Raw genomic sequence first — 19,570 nt, 5'->3', positions numbered from 1 at the left:
TGCAAACCAAACATAGCATGGACACAGCACACATCTGGGCAGATCTCTAGACAAATTTCCTTTGCACAACAGGGTCCAGACTGGGCACACAAGTGTGAGAAGACGTCATTAAGGAAAATACCTTCGGTTTCAAGATGGAGATACATTCGTGGAGCTTTATTGCAGCTGTTTCCCTCACCCAAATGAAATAATCAATCATTTAAACTCGCAGTTCTTCCATTCTCAAGGTGACAACAGGTCAGTAACTCTAGAGGTTAAGTTGTTAAAAATCTCAGTTTTTATACAAATAGTGAAGGTGTTTGTTAAGAAAAATTTAACCTTGTAAATGGCACATGGTTCTGATAATTAAAACAGTTGCAAAGAGCATAAAGTGCAGCTGACTTATAAGTAAAGGATGCAAAGTAGATTCAAGTTACTTCTCAGCACAATGATACAATGTTGAAACATAAAATTCCAGAGTAAACCACAATGATTTAAAGATACCAGTTGCAGAAATAAAACAATCTTAGCAGAAAAACATTACATTCTTGACCTTGGGTCTGGATACACTAAGTCTAAGCCCTACCGTTCTCCCCACTGAATGTTTCAGTGGTACCTCGGCCAACACAGATATGACCCAGTCCCATGGCTGACTTCACTTGTGCTTCTAGGAGCCCAGTGTGGACATATCCTCACTCACACAGCATTATTCTCCTATGAATTAGGGTCAACTCTTGATCATCTATTGGGGGATGGAGAAGGGTGGTGGTAATCATACAGAATGGCAGACTTCCTAATACTTTTCAGCCTACTGTTAACAGAACAGAACTTGGTTACACAGTGGAAGGTAGCAGCACTCCTAACACTTGTGGATAATCTGCTGCCTGTGGTCTGAGTTCCTCGCTTCCTCCCACTCGCTCTTGCCCACAGTCATCCCAGCTCCCCAGTCCCGGCCTGCCATGGAGGTTTTGTAAAGGAGCGTCCAAGCATAAGATGTTAAGGGCTTATGACTCCCGTTCCCCACTGCCTTGTTTCTACAGGACCCACTGGCTACCACCAGCTTTGGGTCTAACTCCAGACATTATTCTTGGTGAAGTTCTGTAGAACTGGCAATTGTGTGTTTATGGAGGTGGGTGTGGGGGCCCGCTCCAGGGATTGTTCAACCAAAGTGGTGCCTAAAACATGGCAGGAGGTAAAGAACAAGCAAGTGTGGGGAATACTGGGCCACAGAGGGGAACTTGGACTTCCAGGGATAATCACTCATCTCACCCCAGGCGGCTCAGTCTTTGCTCTGAAACGGATAAAATGCACAACTGAACAAGCAAAAACAAAGTCCCAGCTCTGTGTAATCCCAAGAACGGTTCCCGTGACCTGATGAGCTTACAAGGGAAATTCAGACAGAAGGTTGGAGGGTAGCCTTCTCCAGGCTGAACAGTCAGTGATAGTGATAAAGACCTTGGGACATGGACAGTGAGTATTCAGGAGAAAGAAACTGCCCAGGTCCGGGGCTGCAACTGACCCACAGACCAGCCTCCTCACGGGCGGTTTTAGGTACCAGTAAGGCCAGAGCCCTTGGATCTTTTCAAAAAATTAATCATGCCTCTCACTCAGAAGTTGGAGCTCACTCCCAGCCCTCATTTCCTATTGTTTAGTCCAATCTGGCTAAAAGGGTGAGGGAAGGTCCTTCATTAATATTCAGATCACTTAAGAAGAACTGTCCTCAAATTTGAGGCAATGGGTACCTCCCTCAAGGGGCTAGGATTTTATGTTTCATTCTTAACCATGGCTGTTTATGACAGTCCCAACTTCAAATTCCTACGTACACTCTCATTTCCAAGCATTTTTTTAAAAAAGAACAATCATATGTCATAACAGTTCAGAGTACATAAAAAAATTTTTTTTGTTATTCTAAGAAAATAAGACTACTAGAGAAAGGCTTTAGTTATGGTTAAAATAGGCAAGGTAACGCTTTCCATAGCATGTATAGCAAGATTTGCCTAATACCTCTTTGTTTCTTTGGATAAAAATTACTTAGCTTCAGCATGTGTATACATTCAAAATATAAAAAGCGCTAGTTATCACTAAATTTGTAGAACTCCATGACCGAATTCCCTACGTTAGTTAATACTCTTGAGGGACAGGGAAGAAGCTTGATGTAAAGAACTGGCTGCAAACATTCACACTGAGTCATCCGGAAAAAGACGTTGTCTAGATTTGGACACTTCCCGCAAGTGATCTGGGCTCTGGGCTGAATTCATGTTATTCCATTCCACTTTCCGAGGTGTTAAAAGTGGGGCTATAATATCTCCATCCTGTCAAGAAAAGAAAAACCAGGAACAAAGAAAAGCCAGTTTTTATATCTTTGCGTGACATCCTCATGTGCACCTATCCTCGTCTGGCAGATAAATTGCTACTGCAATGTATTTTTTGCATATTGCAAAATGCCCCACAATTTTATTACTCTTGGGAAACCCCAGATTATATACATCCCCTGTGCTTGGGTCAAATTAGAAACACCACAGTACTGAGCAGGTAAGAGCCTTTGTAGGAAAAGCTATCAGACCTACTCTTTTCAAAGATGGCCAGAAGCCGGACACTGCGGCGTTCTGACTCCTCTCCCTTCATACACTTTTCACGAATGACAAATTCTGTTTTTCTTTTTTTGAAAATACCAATTACTTTTATTTCTTTATTTTATTTTGGTTTTTAGGGAGAGAGAGAATCTTAAGCAGGCTCCACACTCAGCACAGAACCCAACATGGGGCTCGATCTCATGACCCGAGATCATGACCTGAGCTGAAAATCAAGAGTCAGACACTTAACTGACTGAGCCACCCAGGTGTCCCCTGTTTTTCCAGGAAAAAGAGGGACTTCACTGGAGGCCAGCTCCTCTCTTGCCTAGTCCCCTTTGCAATAAATGATACTCATATTTGGAAGACATTTCTGGTTCAAAGTCAACATTATTTGCCTTCAAACTCATCTCTATTTCTATCAAGTGACCTTATTTCTACCCATTCTAACTTCAATTCTAGTGAATTTTATAAATACAGACATGAATGTCACTCTCCCACTTAAAACACTTTAATCGACCAGCTGGGGCGCCTGGGTGGCTCAGTCAATTAAGTGTCTGCCTTCTGTTCAGCTCAGGGTCCTGGGATTGAGCCCCGAATCGGGCTCTCTACTTGGTGGGAAGCCTGCTTTTCCCTCTCCCATTTCCTGTGTCTCTGTCAAATAAATAAATAAAACCTTTTTAAAAAAAATCCAAAACCAAAAAAACAAAACCACCTTAATGGCTTCCATTGCTCTTGGCCTACAGGACTAGCAAAATCCCTTGGACCCCTCTCCTAAAGGGCTCACCCATATTCTGGCCTCCCCCTCCCCCACCCACCCATCGATTTTACCCAGCTGACTCCTCCTCATCCATCCTTCAGGTCTCAGCTTCTAAGTCCTTCTTAAAATAAGCCTTTTCCAACCAAACAAGTATGGCTTAAGTTTCCTCCTTTTGGCCCCTCTAACACTCTGTGTGCCCTACCCCACATTACCATTATTACCACACCACTACAATTGTTAGTCACTTGTGTACCCCAGTGAGAGTGTGATCTGTGGTAACTATGTCTGTCTTAGGGACTGTTCCATCTCTGGTACCTAACATGGGACCTGGCAAAAATCCTCATTCAATGAGTGAAAGCATCTTTGTCTTAAAGGAGTTATTGCCAGATGGCTAAACTTCAGCAGCCTCTGGCCTCTTTACTTCTAGTCTCTCCAAGTTCCAATTCATTGGCTGCTAGTTTTCTTTCTTAATCAGTGGTTTACTTGGGTGCTACTATACCTAAGACAGACACACTTCCTCATTCCCATGGGTCTCATTCTAGTTGGAGATAACAAACACAGAAGTAATGATGGCAGCACCTAAGGAAACTCTTGAATTCTCTCAATGATTCCCTCCCCACTGTTCAGAAGTCTTTCCTAGCCGGTTATGCAAGGCTCTCCATAATCTAGTCTATTCCTCCCATTCAACCTCTCACCCCTCAACAGTAGGAATTCCCAAGTCCACACAGCTGGTCTCCTCGTGGCCCCCAAACACACTCCACTTGTTCCAGTTTCACGCCATTGGGTTACTCCCACGAGCAACTACGACCACCTTTTCTCTCTGCTATTCATTCAAACACAATCCAGCCTTCTGGACCCAGCAGAATGGCTTCTCCTTCAAAGGGTTTTCCTGACAGCTCTCTTAACTCTTAGAACTCGTAACCTAGAATTCTTAACTAACAGAACTCATCTGTATCATTCCTTCTGGCACGGGATACAATACCAATAACTGGGCTGCTCCCTCATTTTTGTTTCCTTCAGCACCCAGAGCATGGGGGTTGGGGGAAGGCAGATAAGGTGTTGTGGGAGAGCGTACTGGGCTAGGAAGTAGAACATTGCTTCGCACCTGCCTGCCAAGTATTTCATTCAGACACTCAACAAACGAACGACTGGCCACTTTCTCTGTGCCAGGCACCTGCTGTGTCCAGGTCAGTAAGGGACAACTTCAACAACAACCATTGTAGGGTTGTCAGTGACAGCTTGGCTCCTCCTCCTCTCCATTGTCTTATTCTAGACATTTAAATAGTTTAGTTTGGGGAATGCTGAATTTGAAGTAATAAGTTAGAAAACTTATTTTCACTTGTATGTGGCCTTAAACAATTTACTCAGCTTTGGTAACCTTCTCTGAAAGATGTTGACACTATGACTCATTTCCCAGGTAATTGGGAGGAATGGAGACAACTGGTGAGAACATTATAAACTATCATTATAAACCAAACATTACAAACTATCACATGTTCACCATTTTGAACTTTTAGTATTAGGATAATAATGATAAACAGAGTACCCACTGACAAGTGGTGTAGGAAGAAATCACTATTCGACACAGAGTCAGACATTTTAAAAGAAAGCTTAAATTGGAAAAATGTTTTTTTTCCAAAACCATAATCAAGTGACTACAATTTAAATGAGAACTTTTCAGAGGGAAGTAAAGATCTCTTTTGATTTTTTACTTAAAAATAAAAAATTGCACAAAGCACGTGAATAATAAACCACCCACCTGCGGCTTGGTGAAGTCTCTGATTAAGCACCACTGAACGAAATGTTGGTGTGCAACATACAAGCTCTTTGTGTCAGTCTTCTTACAGTATACGCGAATTAGCTGCTCTGCAAATCTCTCTGGCAAAAGCTCTGAAACCTTTTCAAAGAAGAAAAGATTTCACTGTCATTTTGAATTCATACATTAAAGAGAGGTCAGCTGTTCCTAAGCTCCATTCTATTTGTTTTTTTAAGATCTTATTTATTTATTTGAGAGCAAGTGTGAGCGAGCAGGGAGATGGACAAGCAGACTCCCTGCTGAGCACAGAGTCCGACACGGGGCACAATCCCAGGACCCTGGGATCATGACCTGAGCTGACGGCAGATGCTTAACTGACCGAGCTACTCAGGTGCCCCTGCTCCATTCTTGATGTTATATTAAAAACGCCACACTGGGGTGCCTGGGTAGCTCAGTCAGTTAAGCATCTGTCTGCCTTCGGCTCAGGTCATGATCCCAGGGTCCAGGGATGGAGCCCCGTGTTGCGGGGCGACGGGGGGAGTGTCCCTGCTCAGTGGGGGGAGCCTGCTTTTCCCTCTGCCTTTGTCCCTCAGCTTATGCTCTCTCTGTCTCACTCTATCTCAAATAAATAATATCGTTAAGCAAAACAAAACAAAAAAGCACCACATTCTTTTGCTGTTTTATCTCAATTATCATCCAAAGAAAAGAATTCAAGGTAGTTGTCATATAGCAAAATGACCCACAATTTTATGTCAATAAAAGACTAAAAATTTGTATTATGTAATTATATGTAGACCAGACTCTCATTAAAAGATAAGCAAATACGGGGCGCCTGGGTGGCTCAGTGGGTTAAAGCTTCTGCCTTCGGCTCAGGTCATGATCCCGGGGTCCTGGGATCGAGCCCCACATCGGGCTCTCTGCTCAGCGGGGAGCCTGCTTCCTCCTCTCTCTCTGCCTGCCTCTCTGCCTACTTGTGATCTCTGTCTGTCAAATAAATAAATAAAACAAAATCTTAAAAAAAAAAAGATATGCAAATAAGCACATTTAACTTTCATGACTTCAACCATACAACACTACTTCTCCATCAGATTTATAATCTAGCCTCTAAACCAAAAACAGTGCTTTCATCTATGTTCAGCAACAGGAAAAACTGGTGCTAAGATGGTCTAGTCTACACAAAAATCAGATATATTTACCTTTTTTGTAGATCTTATTTATTTGAGAGAGAGAGAGAGAGAGCACAAGCGGGGGGAGCAGCAGACAGAGAAGCAGACACCCTACTGAGCAGAGAGCCCAACACAGGACTTGATCCCATGACCCTGGGATCATGACCTGAGCAGAAGGCAGATACTTAACCAACTGAGCCACCAAGGTGCTCCAATTTTTTAATATTTTATTTATTCACTTATTTGAGAGAGAGAGACAAAGCATGTGCAAGAGTGGGGGAGGGACAGAGGGAGTGACAGAGAAACTCAAGCAGACTGCACTGGGCATGGAGCCCAACGTGGGGTTTGATCTCATGACTCCAAGACCATGACCTGAGCCAAAACCAAGAGCTGGGTGCTCAACCAACTGAGCCACCCAGGCACCCCCAGATATACTTTAATTTTAAAAATACATTTTTTAATTTTATCATACACATTGACTTTAAGACCTAACCTGCATCTTAATTGCAGATTTATGGGGTGCCTGGGTGGCTCAGTGGGTTAAGCCTCTGCCTTCGAATTAGGTCAGGACCTCAGGGTCCTGGGATTGAGGCCTGAGCCCTGTGTTGGGCTCTCTACTCAGCAGGCAGCCTGCTTCCCCCTCTCTGCCTGACTACTTATGATCTCTCTGTCAAATAAATTAAAATCTTTAAAAAAATAAATAAAATAAAATGCAGATTTATCATAGATTTGCAAAATGCCACTATAGCCTGTTTTACCCCTAAGTAGTTACCTGATCTTTAGTAATCCTGACTGCTTTGCTGAGGTTATGCTTAGAATAGAAGCGAACATGATCGATAGGATTCTGGTCTTCCATTCCATAATCCATGTTGATAACCTTAATAAAAGTAATAAATTAGTGATCACTCACATAATGGTGAGCATTAAATTCAGGGTTGTAGGAGCATCACAAGAAATGGAACAGAGCTCTCTGGAGGTTCAGAAATAAGGCACTGATAAGGTAGCCCATAGTAGAATAAAAATAAGTCTGGTGCATGTGCCATAGGGATTTGGTCTTGAAATCGGGATGGGGTACGGGAGGTATTTGTGCTTTCAACATAAGCAGGGTGTAAAGTCTATGCCTATGTGACAGCCACTGTGACGGGTACCACAGGTACAAGGAAGCTTGAAACATTCCCAGCCCCCACAGCATGTGCAGCCTAGACTGAGGTTGAACAAATAATTGTAAAAGTAATGATCGAACTACATTTGTTCTAAGAGCTACTAAGGAGAAGCAAAGGATGCTGTGAACTTTGGAACCAGGGAGCCTAGTAATCTGGGGCTCCCTGGGAATGACGCATGTTTTCCTGGGAAAGTGAGCAGGATTGAGTACGGTCTATGTATGTGTGAAGGAAACGAGTTCCAGGCAGAAGAAATAGCTCTGAGGGAGACAGGGCTGCCATGGTCCACTGAGTTAAGTAACAGTGAAGTCACTGGGGAACTTGGAAGAATAGCTCTAATATGGTGATGGCGACAGGCAAAGGTTTCAGGAGTAAATAAAAAATAAAAAAAGAGAAGACAACTCTTAGAAGCTTGACTGTTAAAAGATGCAAGAGATAAGAATGTGGAGAGGAGCATCATACCTGGGAAAGGTAAAGGGGGTACTGGGGGCAACGTTTCAACGCATTGGACCCTAAAGAAGAGGAGAGGAGTGAGGAGTGCAACATTTGCTGTTTTCCTGAGATGAAAGTCTGTTTAACTGATGATGGGAAGTCAGAAAGAGAGGACAGAATGGATCCTGGGATTCCACAGAAATGCTAAGATGAATGGCTCTATGGTGTGCTACTCAATGTCGTAGCCACTAGCCACATGTGGCTTTTTAATTTTAAAGTCTTCAACATTAAATACAATAAAAAATTTAGTTACTCAGTTGCAGTAGTGACGTTTCGAGTGCTTAATAGCTGTGTGTAGCTAGTGGCTACCAAAATGGACAGCACCATTATAGACTATTTCCAGCATCACGGAAAGTTCTATCAGACAGCCCTGATCTAGAACTCAACTAAATGATTACTCTTAGCCTTTGATAAGAAGAGACATTTCCCCACTACCGGAAGGCTGAACACAGTGGCAGATGGAGGCTTATTCAGTGGTGTAGGTTGAGAGAGTTCCTATCTAATGGCCTATATTTTATCTCTGAAATAAGGGCCAAAGTGCGGTTAGTCCCAGAGGGGTGAATACAGTTGTGGGCAGGGAACAGGGCTGAGGTCTGAGAAGAGTGGAGATGGTTTGAAATAGTCATTATGGAGACTGGAGAATTGCACTAAGTCTACCAGAAGTCCAGAAGGCCCAACTAAGGTTAGGGACTATGAACTGCCATTCAGCCCTTTGCTGAGTAGAAGCAAAGAAAGGCAAGAGAGTTAAGGATAACTGTAGAAAATGACTGAATCCATCACAGAATCTAAGAATGGGAGAGAAGTAGAGATAAAAGGTCATTGACAAGTTGGAAGAAAGTGAGGAGGCAATAAACTAGAGGTCTTAAAGAGCAAGGAACAAGCACATAAGGAAGAAGGGGTTTGAGGACAGAGACAGGATGCTTAAAAATCAAATGTCAGTAAGGTTCAGAATATAATTTGCTGAGTGCTGGCCAAGGTGGAGTGGGTAAGGTCACTGAGGATAAGGATGAAGAGAACAATCAGAATTGGCCGGCCTTGAAATCACCAAGGACCGCTGCAGGAACTGGAAAGGGAAAAAGGCTCTAAACCAAGCCAAAATCTTCAACCAAGAGGATAGCAAGTTGGGAGATGCTGGTCTCAGAGGAATAGGGATCTTGCATACGGTCTTGAAGTGATACTAGGGAACAAGAGGACTGATGAACAGAAAGGCCTCCTGACCCAGAGGAATATGCTTTTCCTGAAGGGGCTACAGAAGCATCAGGCTCTCAGGGAACAGCTGGGTTGCAGCAAGGGCGAAGAGAGTCAACAAAGGGCTAAGTTCCAGGCAAGTGTGTTAATTATGGAGTAGAAGGGCTCCCTGGACAGGTCTGGGAGAAAGGGAGGATAAGGAAATTAGAGAGGAAAAAAAATAGAGTAATGGGGTGATGGTGGTACAGAAAAGAACGGACAGTAAGAGCAGCTTATCCTGGGACTGTTCCTTAAGAAAACAAACAAAAAAATGGTCTATGAGGTTTGAGAGCTGTCCTGGCAGTACCCTATGAGAGAAAAGTAGACATCTGAGATCCAGCTGTGGTCCTGAAGTCAGACCAGAGATATGTCTCCCAGAATGTGTGTGTTACTGGCTTTAAGACCTGCAGCGAGTGTTCTGCACCCCTTTATGTGGGAGGGAGCAACTGCTCAGTCTGCCCGTGAACCCAGGGCTGGCGTTATGGTAGGCTTCTCTCCTGGGTGTTGTTTCATGTGGGGAGGGACCCAATGTAGCCTTGACATTGTTAAACATCATGGTCAGGTATGAACACTAATCAAATTTCAGCAACTTCCAGAAGTGCCATGAGCTCTTTGCTATTTATTTCCTTGCTTTTAGACTAGAAATAAAAGGCAATTCCTATTTTCTCCAAAACATATATAACTAGAAATTCCTCCTTAAAGCAGATTTGATAAAACGGTTATTTTTCCAGAAGGGCAAAACTATAATAGTTGGCGTTCCCATTCTTAATGAAGACTCAAGAGCAAAAAAGGAGCTACAGATCAGCAATTATGAATCTTTCATTCTAAATAGCAAAATTAAGCTTTATAGCCCATTAAGTAACCATAAAAGTTACTACACATGGTCTTAAAAGGAGGCACATATAGTAAAATGTACCACATAAATATTTTACACTGTCGAACTAAAATTGAGAGGCTAATACATAATATGACATTTAATCAGCAATTTTAATTGCGTTCTCAGAATATAAAAGGGCTTTACCCATCTTAACCCCATCTTTACCCATTTCTTTCTCTGATTATGAAACTCTTCTGCCATAGTCACTGTAAAAAAAGAAGTACCAAAAAAAAAGAAGAAAAGAAAAGTACCTGCAATTCTCCACCCACGTAGAAACAATGTTAACATTTTACCAATACATCCAAATTTTTTTCAGTGTGCTCACTATAAACATACATGTATATACATTTAAAGAAACAAAAATAAAATCATTCTGAATGCATTGCTTTTTCAGTTATAAATATCTTTCCATGTTAAAAACAACTTTTAATGTTTGCATTATTCCACTGTATTTCCTATTGAGAGATATATCCTTTCCCTTTATACCCTCCTTATTTTATACTATAATAATAAAACAATATACAGATTTGTGCCTTCCCCCCCCCCCAAAAAAAACTAATTATCTCCTTACAACAAATACCTAGAATGAAATTGCTGGGTTGGTTAACACTGACCCTAATTCAGACTCCTGTATCAATTTACATTCCCATTTTCACATACCTTTATCATAACAAACCCTTATACAATGTTTTGTTCTTACATGTTTGATAGTCAAAAGAAGCTTTCACTGCTCCATCAATTTGCCTTTAGGTTAAAGCAAGCTTAATCATGTGTGTGCTGTCTTCTCCTATGATTCTTCCAGTACTTCTGAGCCTATATTCATTAGCAGACTGCACTTCGAGAGAAAAACCAGATGGGAGGTCAGGGATTGACTAGGATCGTGCACTCAGCTGAAGGCAATGCAGACCCTCAAGTAAAGCACTGAGGGCAAGTGTGGGCATGTGAGAGCCCAGGGAAAACATTCGTGAGAGTAAGTTCTTTTAGAATCTCAGAAACTCAGAAATTCAGAAAATCCCTTTATTATGGTGTAATTTCATCTAACAAAACAGGAAACCATAGCTTGATCTGCAGGTGTGATGTACTTGGATCCCCCAGCCAAGTGACTAGACTGGGTCCAAGGACAATTCACTTGTTGTACCCCTTGGTAAAGACTGGGTGTGGAGAGATCACCCTTCACCAAAGATGTATCAACAAGAAAACAGCAAATGAAAGGCTTATGGAAAAAAAAAATACATGGGCAACACTGTCCCAAGATTTCAGAGGAGTAGAATTCTGAGAAGCAGCTACTGTAAGAAACAAAAGACAATGTGGCAAAGCCATTTGATAGTCTTGTTAGGATACAAGACACTACGGCCTCTATGAAGGAGTTGAAGTCTTTTTCCTTTGTGTGTGCCGACAATTTTTAAAAATAATTGGCATAGATTACTTTTGTGATCAAGAAAACTTTAAAAAATCAACATACGTAATGTTCTGTTACCCACATATCACAATTAACCGACTACTGTTGACCCTTTGAGATCCCAGGTGATTCTCTTCCTTCCTTCTATTTTTCTGTATTTTCCAAATTTTCTTTAATGAACATGTACCCCTTTTATAATGGAACGGGGGAGGATTTATCTTAAAAAAATTTCTTTACTTAGTATATTCTCCAGCTAACTACTTACATCCACTATTAAATCTTCAGCCTTCAGTTCAGATTCAGGCAGTATGTCGGGTTTAGCATCAGCAATTTCCTTTGGAAGGTATTTATAGTCTTCCTAGAAAAGACAAGACTCCTCATGTTAGAACCCCAGTTTTTCATCATCAAGTGTTTATGCCATAAAAGGCACGTTAACTAGGAAAGTGGGTAGAGATAGCCTTCATAAATACATGGTTTCTGCTTCTTTCATCCTTCAAACAAACCACAATGGAATGATTCTAACAAAATTTTCATGTGAAAAAAAAATGGGGCAATTGGCTTATTAGTAAAATAAGAGGAACGTGTTATGAGGCAGGGTGCAGTTATCAGTATGGCTCATGTTACTGGCGTTCTGGTAAAGAAAAAAAACCTTCCACAAGCAAGAGGGGAAAACAGATAAAGATATTTGGCAGGCACCATCTGGGAGAACCTGATATAATGTGAATGAAGAAATTATGAACAGCAGGTCCTTAGAGTTTCCGTGAAGCTCATGTAGATACCATATTTTGAGGCCTCAATTTCTGCCAAAATTTTGCACCCCCCACCCTGACTTCTGAGATGAAAGAGTAAAGGTTTGGACTAAGTCAGACTTTGAATACTAACTGTGCTTCTATAGGCAAGTTATTTAATCTCCCCTAAGCCTCACTTCCTTCATCTACAGGACAGACCAAAGAACAAGTTATTGATGAGAAGATTAAGTAAAAATGAATGTAAAGCACTTAGAACAGAGTTGTGGTATTATGATGGGTTAATGGTTTCCTCTTGGAGGACAAACGGAAGAGAGAGACCTTTCACTACTGGAAAGGTGTTTGACAACTTAACTTACCCTTTTAATTTTTATTTTTCCCTGTGGCTTAGTCTCACCCACAAACTTGTATAGATGACGATATTCAATTTTTTTTAAAATCTCTCGTGCTTCATCCAGTTTGGGATCAGAAGAATATAAAATCTCCAGAAAAATGTTATCTGCCAATTTGATAAAATTTCAGTTAGATTAAGATGAAAAACAAATGGTTTAAGAAGACTCATATACTACTGTACTTCTAGAATGATTTCAAGTGGATGTTTACAAATGTAAGCACAGTAGAACATTTGAAGTCTTGGATTTGCTTCACCATAATCTAGTGAATGGGAGAGGGTAGAGATGAAGCAAGACTTTACTGGAGTTGATGGCTTAAGGCTGGGTGATGGGTAAATAGGGATGTATCAATTTGTTGTTGTGTTTCATTTTCTTAAAGAGAATGATATTTAAGTAATTATAAGGGGCGCCTGGTGGCTCACTGGGTTAAGCCTCTGCCTTCAGCTCAGGTCATGATCTCAGGGTCCTGGGATCGAGCCCCACATCAGGCTCTCTGCTCAGCAGGGAGCCTGCTTCCCTCCCTCTCTCTGCCTGCCTCTCTGCCCACTTGCGATCTCTGTCAAATAAATAAATAAAACCCTTAAGTAATTATAAAATTATGTCTGACATCTATTTCAAAACAGCACAGTATCTTACAGGAGTGGCTGGATAGAGAAGATGACACTGTGTTGATAATTGTTGCAGCTAAGTCGTGGTAGGTGGAATTTGTAAATTTCATAATAAAGGGTTTTGTAAAGTTCCATTCCATGATAAAAGCAGAAGGCAGTTTTTTTTCTTTTAAGATTATAATTTAGGGGCACATGGGTGGCTCACGGGTAAGAGCCCGTCAGCGTCGTCGGGCTCTTCGCTAACCAGCGAGTCTGCTTCTCTCCCTCTGCCTCTCCCCCTCCACTTGCACTCTCTTTCTCTAAAATAATAAATTTAGGGCTGCCTGGGTGGTTCAGTGGGTTAAGCCTCTGCCTTCGGCTCAGGTCATGATCCCAAGGTGCTGGGATCGAGCCCCGCATCGGGCTCTCTGCTCAGCAGGGAGCCTGCTTCCTCCTCTCTATCTGCCTTCCTCTCTGACTACTTGTGATCTCTGTCTGTCAAATAAATAAAATCTTTAAAAAAATAAAATAAAATAATAAAATAAAATAATAAATAAATAAAATAATTAAATAAATAAATAAATAAATAAAATAATAAATTAAAAAAAAAAAGATTTTAAGTAATCTCTACACCTAATGTGGGGCTCAAACTTACAACCCTGAGATCAAGAGTCTCATGCCCTAGTGAGTCAGCCAGGAGTCCCATAAGTTAGTTCTTTTTCCTTTCTTTTATTCCTCCAACTTTTTACTTTGAAAAATTTCAATATAAAATACCTTTTGCCTAAATCCATCAACTGTTAACATTTTTCTACATATGCATATGCTGTGTATTTGTACACACAATTTTTTTTGCACATTCAAAATTTTTATGAAATATTTGAAGATTACAGACATTGAGACCCTTCACTCCTAAATACCTCTGCATGCATCTCCCAAGAACAAGAACATTCTCTTACATAACCACTACCAAGTGCCAAAAAATTACAGACTGATATAAAAATAACTAACATAACAGTCTATATTTGAATTTGCTTAATTGTTAAAATAATGCAATCTATGGATTTATGTTGCTGGATAGAGAAACCAATCAAGCATTATGGATGACATTAGTTGTCATATTCTTTAGTCTCCTTTAATCTAGAACTAGAATAATTCCTCTGACTTGTTTCATGATGTTGACATTTTAGAAAAGTTCAGACACTCATTTTGGGCAATGTCCCACACTTTGAATTTGTCTGTTTCTTTACCATTAGATTTAGGTTAAACACTCTTGTCAAGAACATTATATAAGGGATGTGCCTGGGTCAATGCAACAGGAATCACATAATGAGATGCTACCATTATTGGTTGTTAAATTCCATCAGCTGGCTAAGGCAATAATCCCAGCTTTCTCTATTATAAATGTACTTTTCCTTTTGTAATTAACAAATAATCCAAAGGGTAATATTCTGAGACTGTATGATTATCCCTATAACGTTTCAACCAATGGTTTAACATTAACTGGTAATCCCTGACGGACTCAATTATTGCCTTTTGCAAAATGAGTTTTACTAAAGATGCTTTTTCTTGGCAAAATAAAATATTAACAGCCTGTCATTCACCTCACTGATGTGTATACATTCCTCCCTAACCGATCTATGGTTAATATATTCTTCACCCTCTCAGTGATGCTTTTTACAAGACATCTTTCCATCTATAGTTTTTATTATTTCTTTACATATTATTACATACACAGTTTGAAAAACAGCAATTTTACTTTAACATAATAAAACTGCACTTTTCTAATCCATGGCTTAAGCAACCCTATTCCCAGGTGAATTAATGGAATGCTTCCCCCATCACAGAATCTCACTTCTTTTTATTTATATTTTTTAAGTAATCTCTGCACCCAATGTGGGGCTCAAACTCAAAGCCCTAAAATCAAGAGTGACGTGCTCCACTGAGTGAGCTAGCCAGGTGCCCCCAAATCTCCCTTCTTGAAAGCCTACCTAGGGGCACCTGGGTGGCTCAGCTGTTAAACAACTGCCTTCAGCTCAGGTCATGATGCCGGGGTCCTGGGATCGAGCCCCGCACTGGGCTCTCTGCTCAGCCTGCTTCTTCCTCTCCCACTTCCCCTGCTTGTGTTCCCTCTCTCACTTTGTCTCTCTCTGTCAAATAAATAAATAAAATCTTAAAAAAAAAAAAAAGCCTACCTAATCCCCAAGATGCATCTCAAAAGGCACCTCACTGTGAAATCTTCCTTAATCCAACCAAACTAGAGACATAATTCCTCCTTGCTTTGAACCCCACAGAATTTTACCGATGTATTTCTTATGGCTTTTACCTTGTTCTTATAAGGTACAGGCTTTTAGATGGACTTACATTTCCATTTCTGTTGGGTAAGCAGGTAGAAGAGGAATTATTGGATGATAGGATAAATATACATTTTTATGAAAATGCTGAACTTTTTCAAAGTGGCTGTACCATTTGCATTCCCACTAGCCATGTGAAAAAGCTCTATTTGTTCACATAATTGTGTTCAGAAAAGGGTTATGTATAAAAGTTAATGCTTGTATGTTAAACTGAATAAAGATATAGCACTCTAAAATAGTATAAGCAACATTCAACTTTGGAATCAGAAGACTTGAGTTTAGCTTTGCCATTTATTAGGATAAGTTGTTTTACTTCACTCGGCTTCTGTTTCCTCATTTGAGCAGGCTTTTTTGTTTCTTGGTTTTTGTTTTTGTTTTTTTTTTTAAGATTTTATTTGTTAGAGAGGGGGAGAGAGAGAGAACACAAGCATGGGGAGCAACAGGCAGAAGGAGAAGCAGGTTCCCCACTGAGTAGGGAGCCTGATGCGGGACTTGATCCCAGGACCCTTGGGATCATGACCCCAGTTGAAGGCAGACCCTTAAGCACCAACCACCCAAGTGTCCCTTGAGGAGTTTTTTGTTTTTAAGATTTTATTTATTTATTTATTTATTTGACAGAGAGAGAGAGAGAGAGAGAGAGAGACAGGGGAAAAGGGAACACAAGCAGGGGGAGTGTGAGAGGGAGAAGCAGGCTTCTTTCTGAGCAGGGAGCCCGATGTGGGGTTCGATCCCAGGACCCTGGGATCATGACCTGAGCTGAAGGCAGACGCTTAACGAACTGAGCCACCCAGGCATCCCTCCTTTGAGGAGTTTTAAGTAGATGATCTCTAAGGTTCTTTTAAATTTAGCATTCTATCATTCCAATTTAGTTAAGGGATTTGGGGATAAGGGGGCTTGCAGAGGAAGGAAGGGAAGTAAGGTCCACCTATTGCCTAGGAATACTGAGCAATAAAGACTAATGTAAGAAAATGGTTACCTGAGACAGTAGTCCTAACATTTGCAATGCTTAAGAGAGCCAACTTCCACGTAAGCTGAAACATTTATAGGAATACTTATAGCAACATTTATAAATAGGAATTTAGGAAGCAGAGAGGAAAGATAAACTATGGTATATTCATACAATGAATTATTGCTCAGCAATAAAAAGGAATAAACTACTGATACATGCAATCTGGATGAATCTCAAGTATATAACATTGAGTAAAAAGGAGCCCTACAGAGAGGAGTACACACTGTGTGATTCTATTTATATAAACGTCTAGAACAGGGGCTGGCTCAGTCAGAAGAGCATGTGGCTCTTGCTCTCACGGTCATGAGTTTAAGCCCCATGTTGGGTATAGAGATTACTAAAAATAAACTTTAAAAAAAAGTCTAGAATTGGCAAGTTGTGGTTGTTTCTGGGGGTGAAGCAGGGTAAGAACTAACTGGGAAGAAGCATGAGGGAACTTTCTAAGGAGAAGATAATGTTCTGTATCTTGCATTTGTCAAAACACTAGCAAATGTACATAAGATTTGTACATTTATATAAATTGCATGTGAATTTTACATCAGAAGAAAAAAATCTATTAATAATTGTTGAAATTTAGTTAATCTGCATGCTAAGGGAGTTAAGGTAAAGTGTAGTGGTATCTGCAATTTTTTTTTTTAAGATTTTATTTATTTGTTTGACAGGGAGAGAAATCACAAGCACAGGGAGTGGCAGGCAAAGGGAAAGGGAGAAGAAGGCTTCCCGTGCAGCAAGGAGCCTGATGCAGGGCTTGATCCCAGGTCTGTGGGGTCATGACCTGAGCTGAAGGCAGCTGCTAAACTGACTGAGCCACCCAGTTGCCCCATACAATTTACTTTAAAATACATCAAAATTGGGGCACCTGGGCGGCTCAGTTGGTTGACCGTCTGACTCTTGGTTTCAGCTCATGTCATGATCTCAGGGTCCTGGGATCAAGCCCCATGTTAGGCTCTGCACCCAACAGGGAGTTTGCTGAAGATCCCCATTCCCCTCATGTGTGCATGTACATGCTCTCTCTCTCCCTAAAAAGAAATAAATAACTTTTTTTTTTAAAGATTGTATTTATTTATTTGACAGACAGAGATCACAAGTAGGCAGAGAGGCAGGCAGAGAGAGAGAGAGAGGAGGAAACAGGCTCCCTGCTGAGCAGAGAGCCCCATGCGAGGCTGGATCCCAGGACCCTGGGATCATGACCCGAGCCGAAGGCAGAGGCTTTAACCCACTGAGCCACCCAGGCGCCCTAAATAACTCTTTAAAAACAACAACAACAAAAAAAACCTTTACAATACATCAAAATTAAGATGGATTAATAAGATGGACAGATGGATGGTAAGTGATAGATAAGTAATAAAGCAAGTTCAGTAAATGCTAGAATTTAGGGGGTGAGTGTACAAGTGTTCACTGTAAAATTCTTTCAACACTGTTGTATGTTTTCAACACTTCCCAATAAGTGGAAAAACATCCTAAAAAATCAAAAAACAAGAACTGGAAACTTTTATTTTATCTTATTTTAAAGATTATTTATTTATTTGAGAGAGAAATAGTGAGCACAAGCAGGCAGAGCAGCAGGCATTGGGAGGGGGAGAAGTAGGCTCTCCGCTGAGCAGAGAGCCCAAATGTGGGACTCGATCCAGGACCCTGGGATCATGACCTGAGCCGAAGGCAGCCACTTAACCAACTGAGCAACCCAGGTGCCCCAAGAACTGGAAACTTTTGGATAAAGTAAATTGACTTTTAGAAAAGCAACAAAGGTAATGAAGGCTCACATGGTCCTATTCCTTCCAGGTCATGTAGCTAAGGCCAATGAGGATTATAGGATGGCTCTGAATAGTATGCAAGAAAGATAAGATTATCCTTGTCTCAAATGATGACAGCTGCAAAGTCCATAGGCTTGTTCTCCCATATTCTGGCCGATAAAGCACAAAAATGTGACCTAATATTCTGTCTGGCATTTTTGACATTAACACAATATCCAAGAGCATAATCAGTGGACTCATCTCACTGAAGAGGGTAAAAGCGAGTTTGGGCATTAGAGAACCTTCACAGAGAGTGACAGCTATGTATAATCATGTGGTAAGATCACATTAAACTGTATACTTTATGGTTTTTCAGTTAACCCAGAAGTGCATAAAATCCCCAATTCATTTCTTTTCACCAAGACACAGTAGAAACATAATACAATGTTACAGGATAAATTGTTAGAATGGCTTCTGATGAAGACTGAAGATAACTTTTTTTTTTTAAGATGACTTTTTAGGGTACCTGGGTAGCTCAGTGGGTTAAAGCCTCTGCCTTCAGCTAAGGTCATGATCTCAGGGTCCTGGGATCAAGGCCTGCATTGGGCTCTCTGCTCAGCAGGGAGCCTGCTTCCCCCTCCTCCCGCCTGCCTCTCTGCCTACCTGTGATCTCTGACAAATAAATAAATAAAAATCTTAAAAAAAAAATCTTAAAAAAAAAAATCGGGGCACCTGGGTGGCTCCATTGTTAAGCGTCTGCCTTCGGCTCAGGTCATCATCCCGGGGTCCTGGGATCAAGCCCCACATCAGGCTCCCTGCTCCAAGGGAAGCCTGCTTCTCCCTCTCCCACTCCCCCTGCTTCTGTTCCCTCTCTCACTGTGCCTTTCTCTGTCAAATAAAGGAATAAAATCTTAAAAAAAAAAATCCAAACAGCACATTAAAAAAAAGTTATCTTTTTTAATTTTTTAATTTAATTTTTTTAAAAAAGTTTTTTTTAAAATATTTTATTTATTTATTTGACAGAGAGAGAGATCACAGATAGGCAGAGAGGCAGGCAGAGAGAGAGGAGGAAGCAGGTTCCCCGCTGAGCAGAGAGCCCGATGCGGGGCTTGATCCCAGGACCCTGAGATCATGACCTGAGCTGAAGGTAGAGGCTTTAACCCACTGAGCCACCCAGGCGCCCCAAAAAGATAACTTTTTAAATATGGCATCACCTGCTTCATTATGAACCAAAGTTAAAAATAGCTCCAGTTTGCTCAAATTGTTATATAACCTCAACTTTCATTCCTATCAACACAATGGGAGGTTAATATCTACCATGATGTTATTAGAACAAAACACACCCTGCTTGTGTGTGATCTCTCTC

At 40.9% G+C, this 19,570-nt stretch overlaps 1 protein-coding gene across 1 annotated transcript in view; it reads right to left on the bottom strand.

The window, feature by feature from the left end:
• Window positions 1-130: 130 nt before the first annotated feature.
• The window catches only part of SAMHD1 (SAM and HD domain containing deoxynucleoside triphosphate triphosphohydrolase 1), a 59,707-nt gene continuing 40,267 nt past the window's right edge, over window positions 131-19,570 (bottom strand). The window contains exons 12-16 of the mRNA XM_080814522.1: window positions 12,492-12,631; window positions 11,652-11,744; window positions 7,004-7,108; window positions 5,069-5,206; window positions 131-2,291 (exon numbers count right to left, since the gene is read on the bottom strand). Of these exons, the coding sequence (XP_080670648.1) occupies window positions 2,157-2,291; window positions 5,069-5,206; window positions 7,004-7,108; window positions 11,652-11,744; window positions 12,492-12,631 (611 nt within the window). The 3' untranslated portion in view covers window positions 131-2,156. The remainder of the gene's footprint in view (window positions 2,292-5,068; window positions 5,207-7,003; window positions 7,109-11,651; window positions 11,745-12,491; window positions 12,632-19,570) is intronic.

Source organism: Martes martes (assembly GCF_963455335.1).
Source record: "Martes martes genome assembly, chromosome: 9".
Lineage (NCBI taxonomy): Eukaryota > Metazoa > Chordata > Mammalia > Carnivora > Mustelidae > Martes > Martes martes.
The sequence above is the reverse complement of the archived record's forward strand: the minus strand, read 5'-3'. Positions and strand labels throughout refer to the sequence as shown.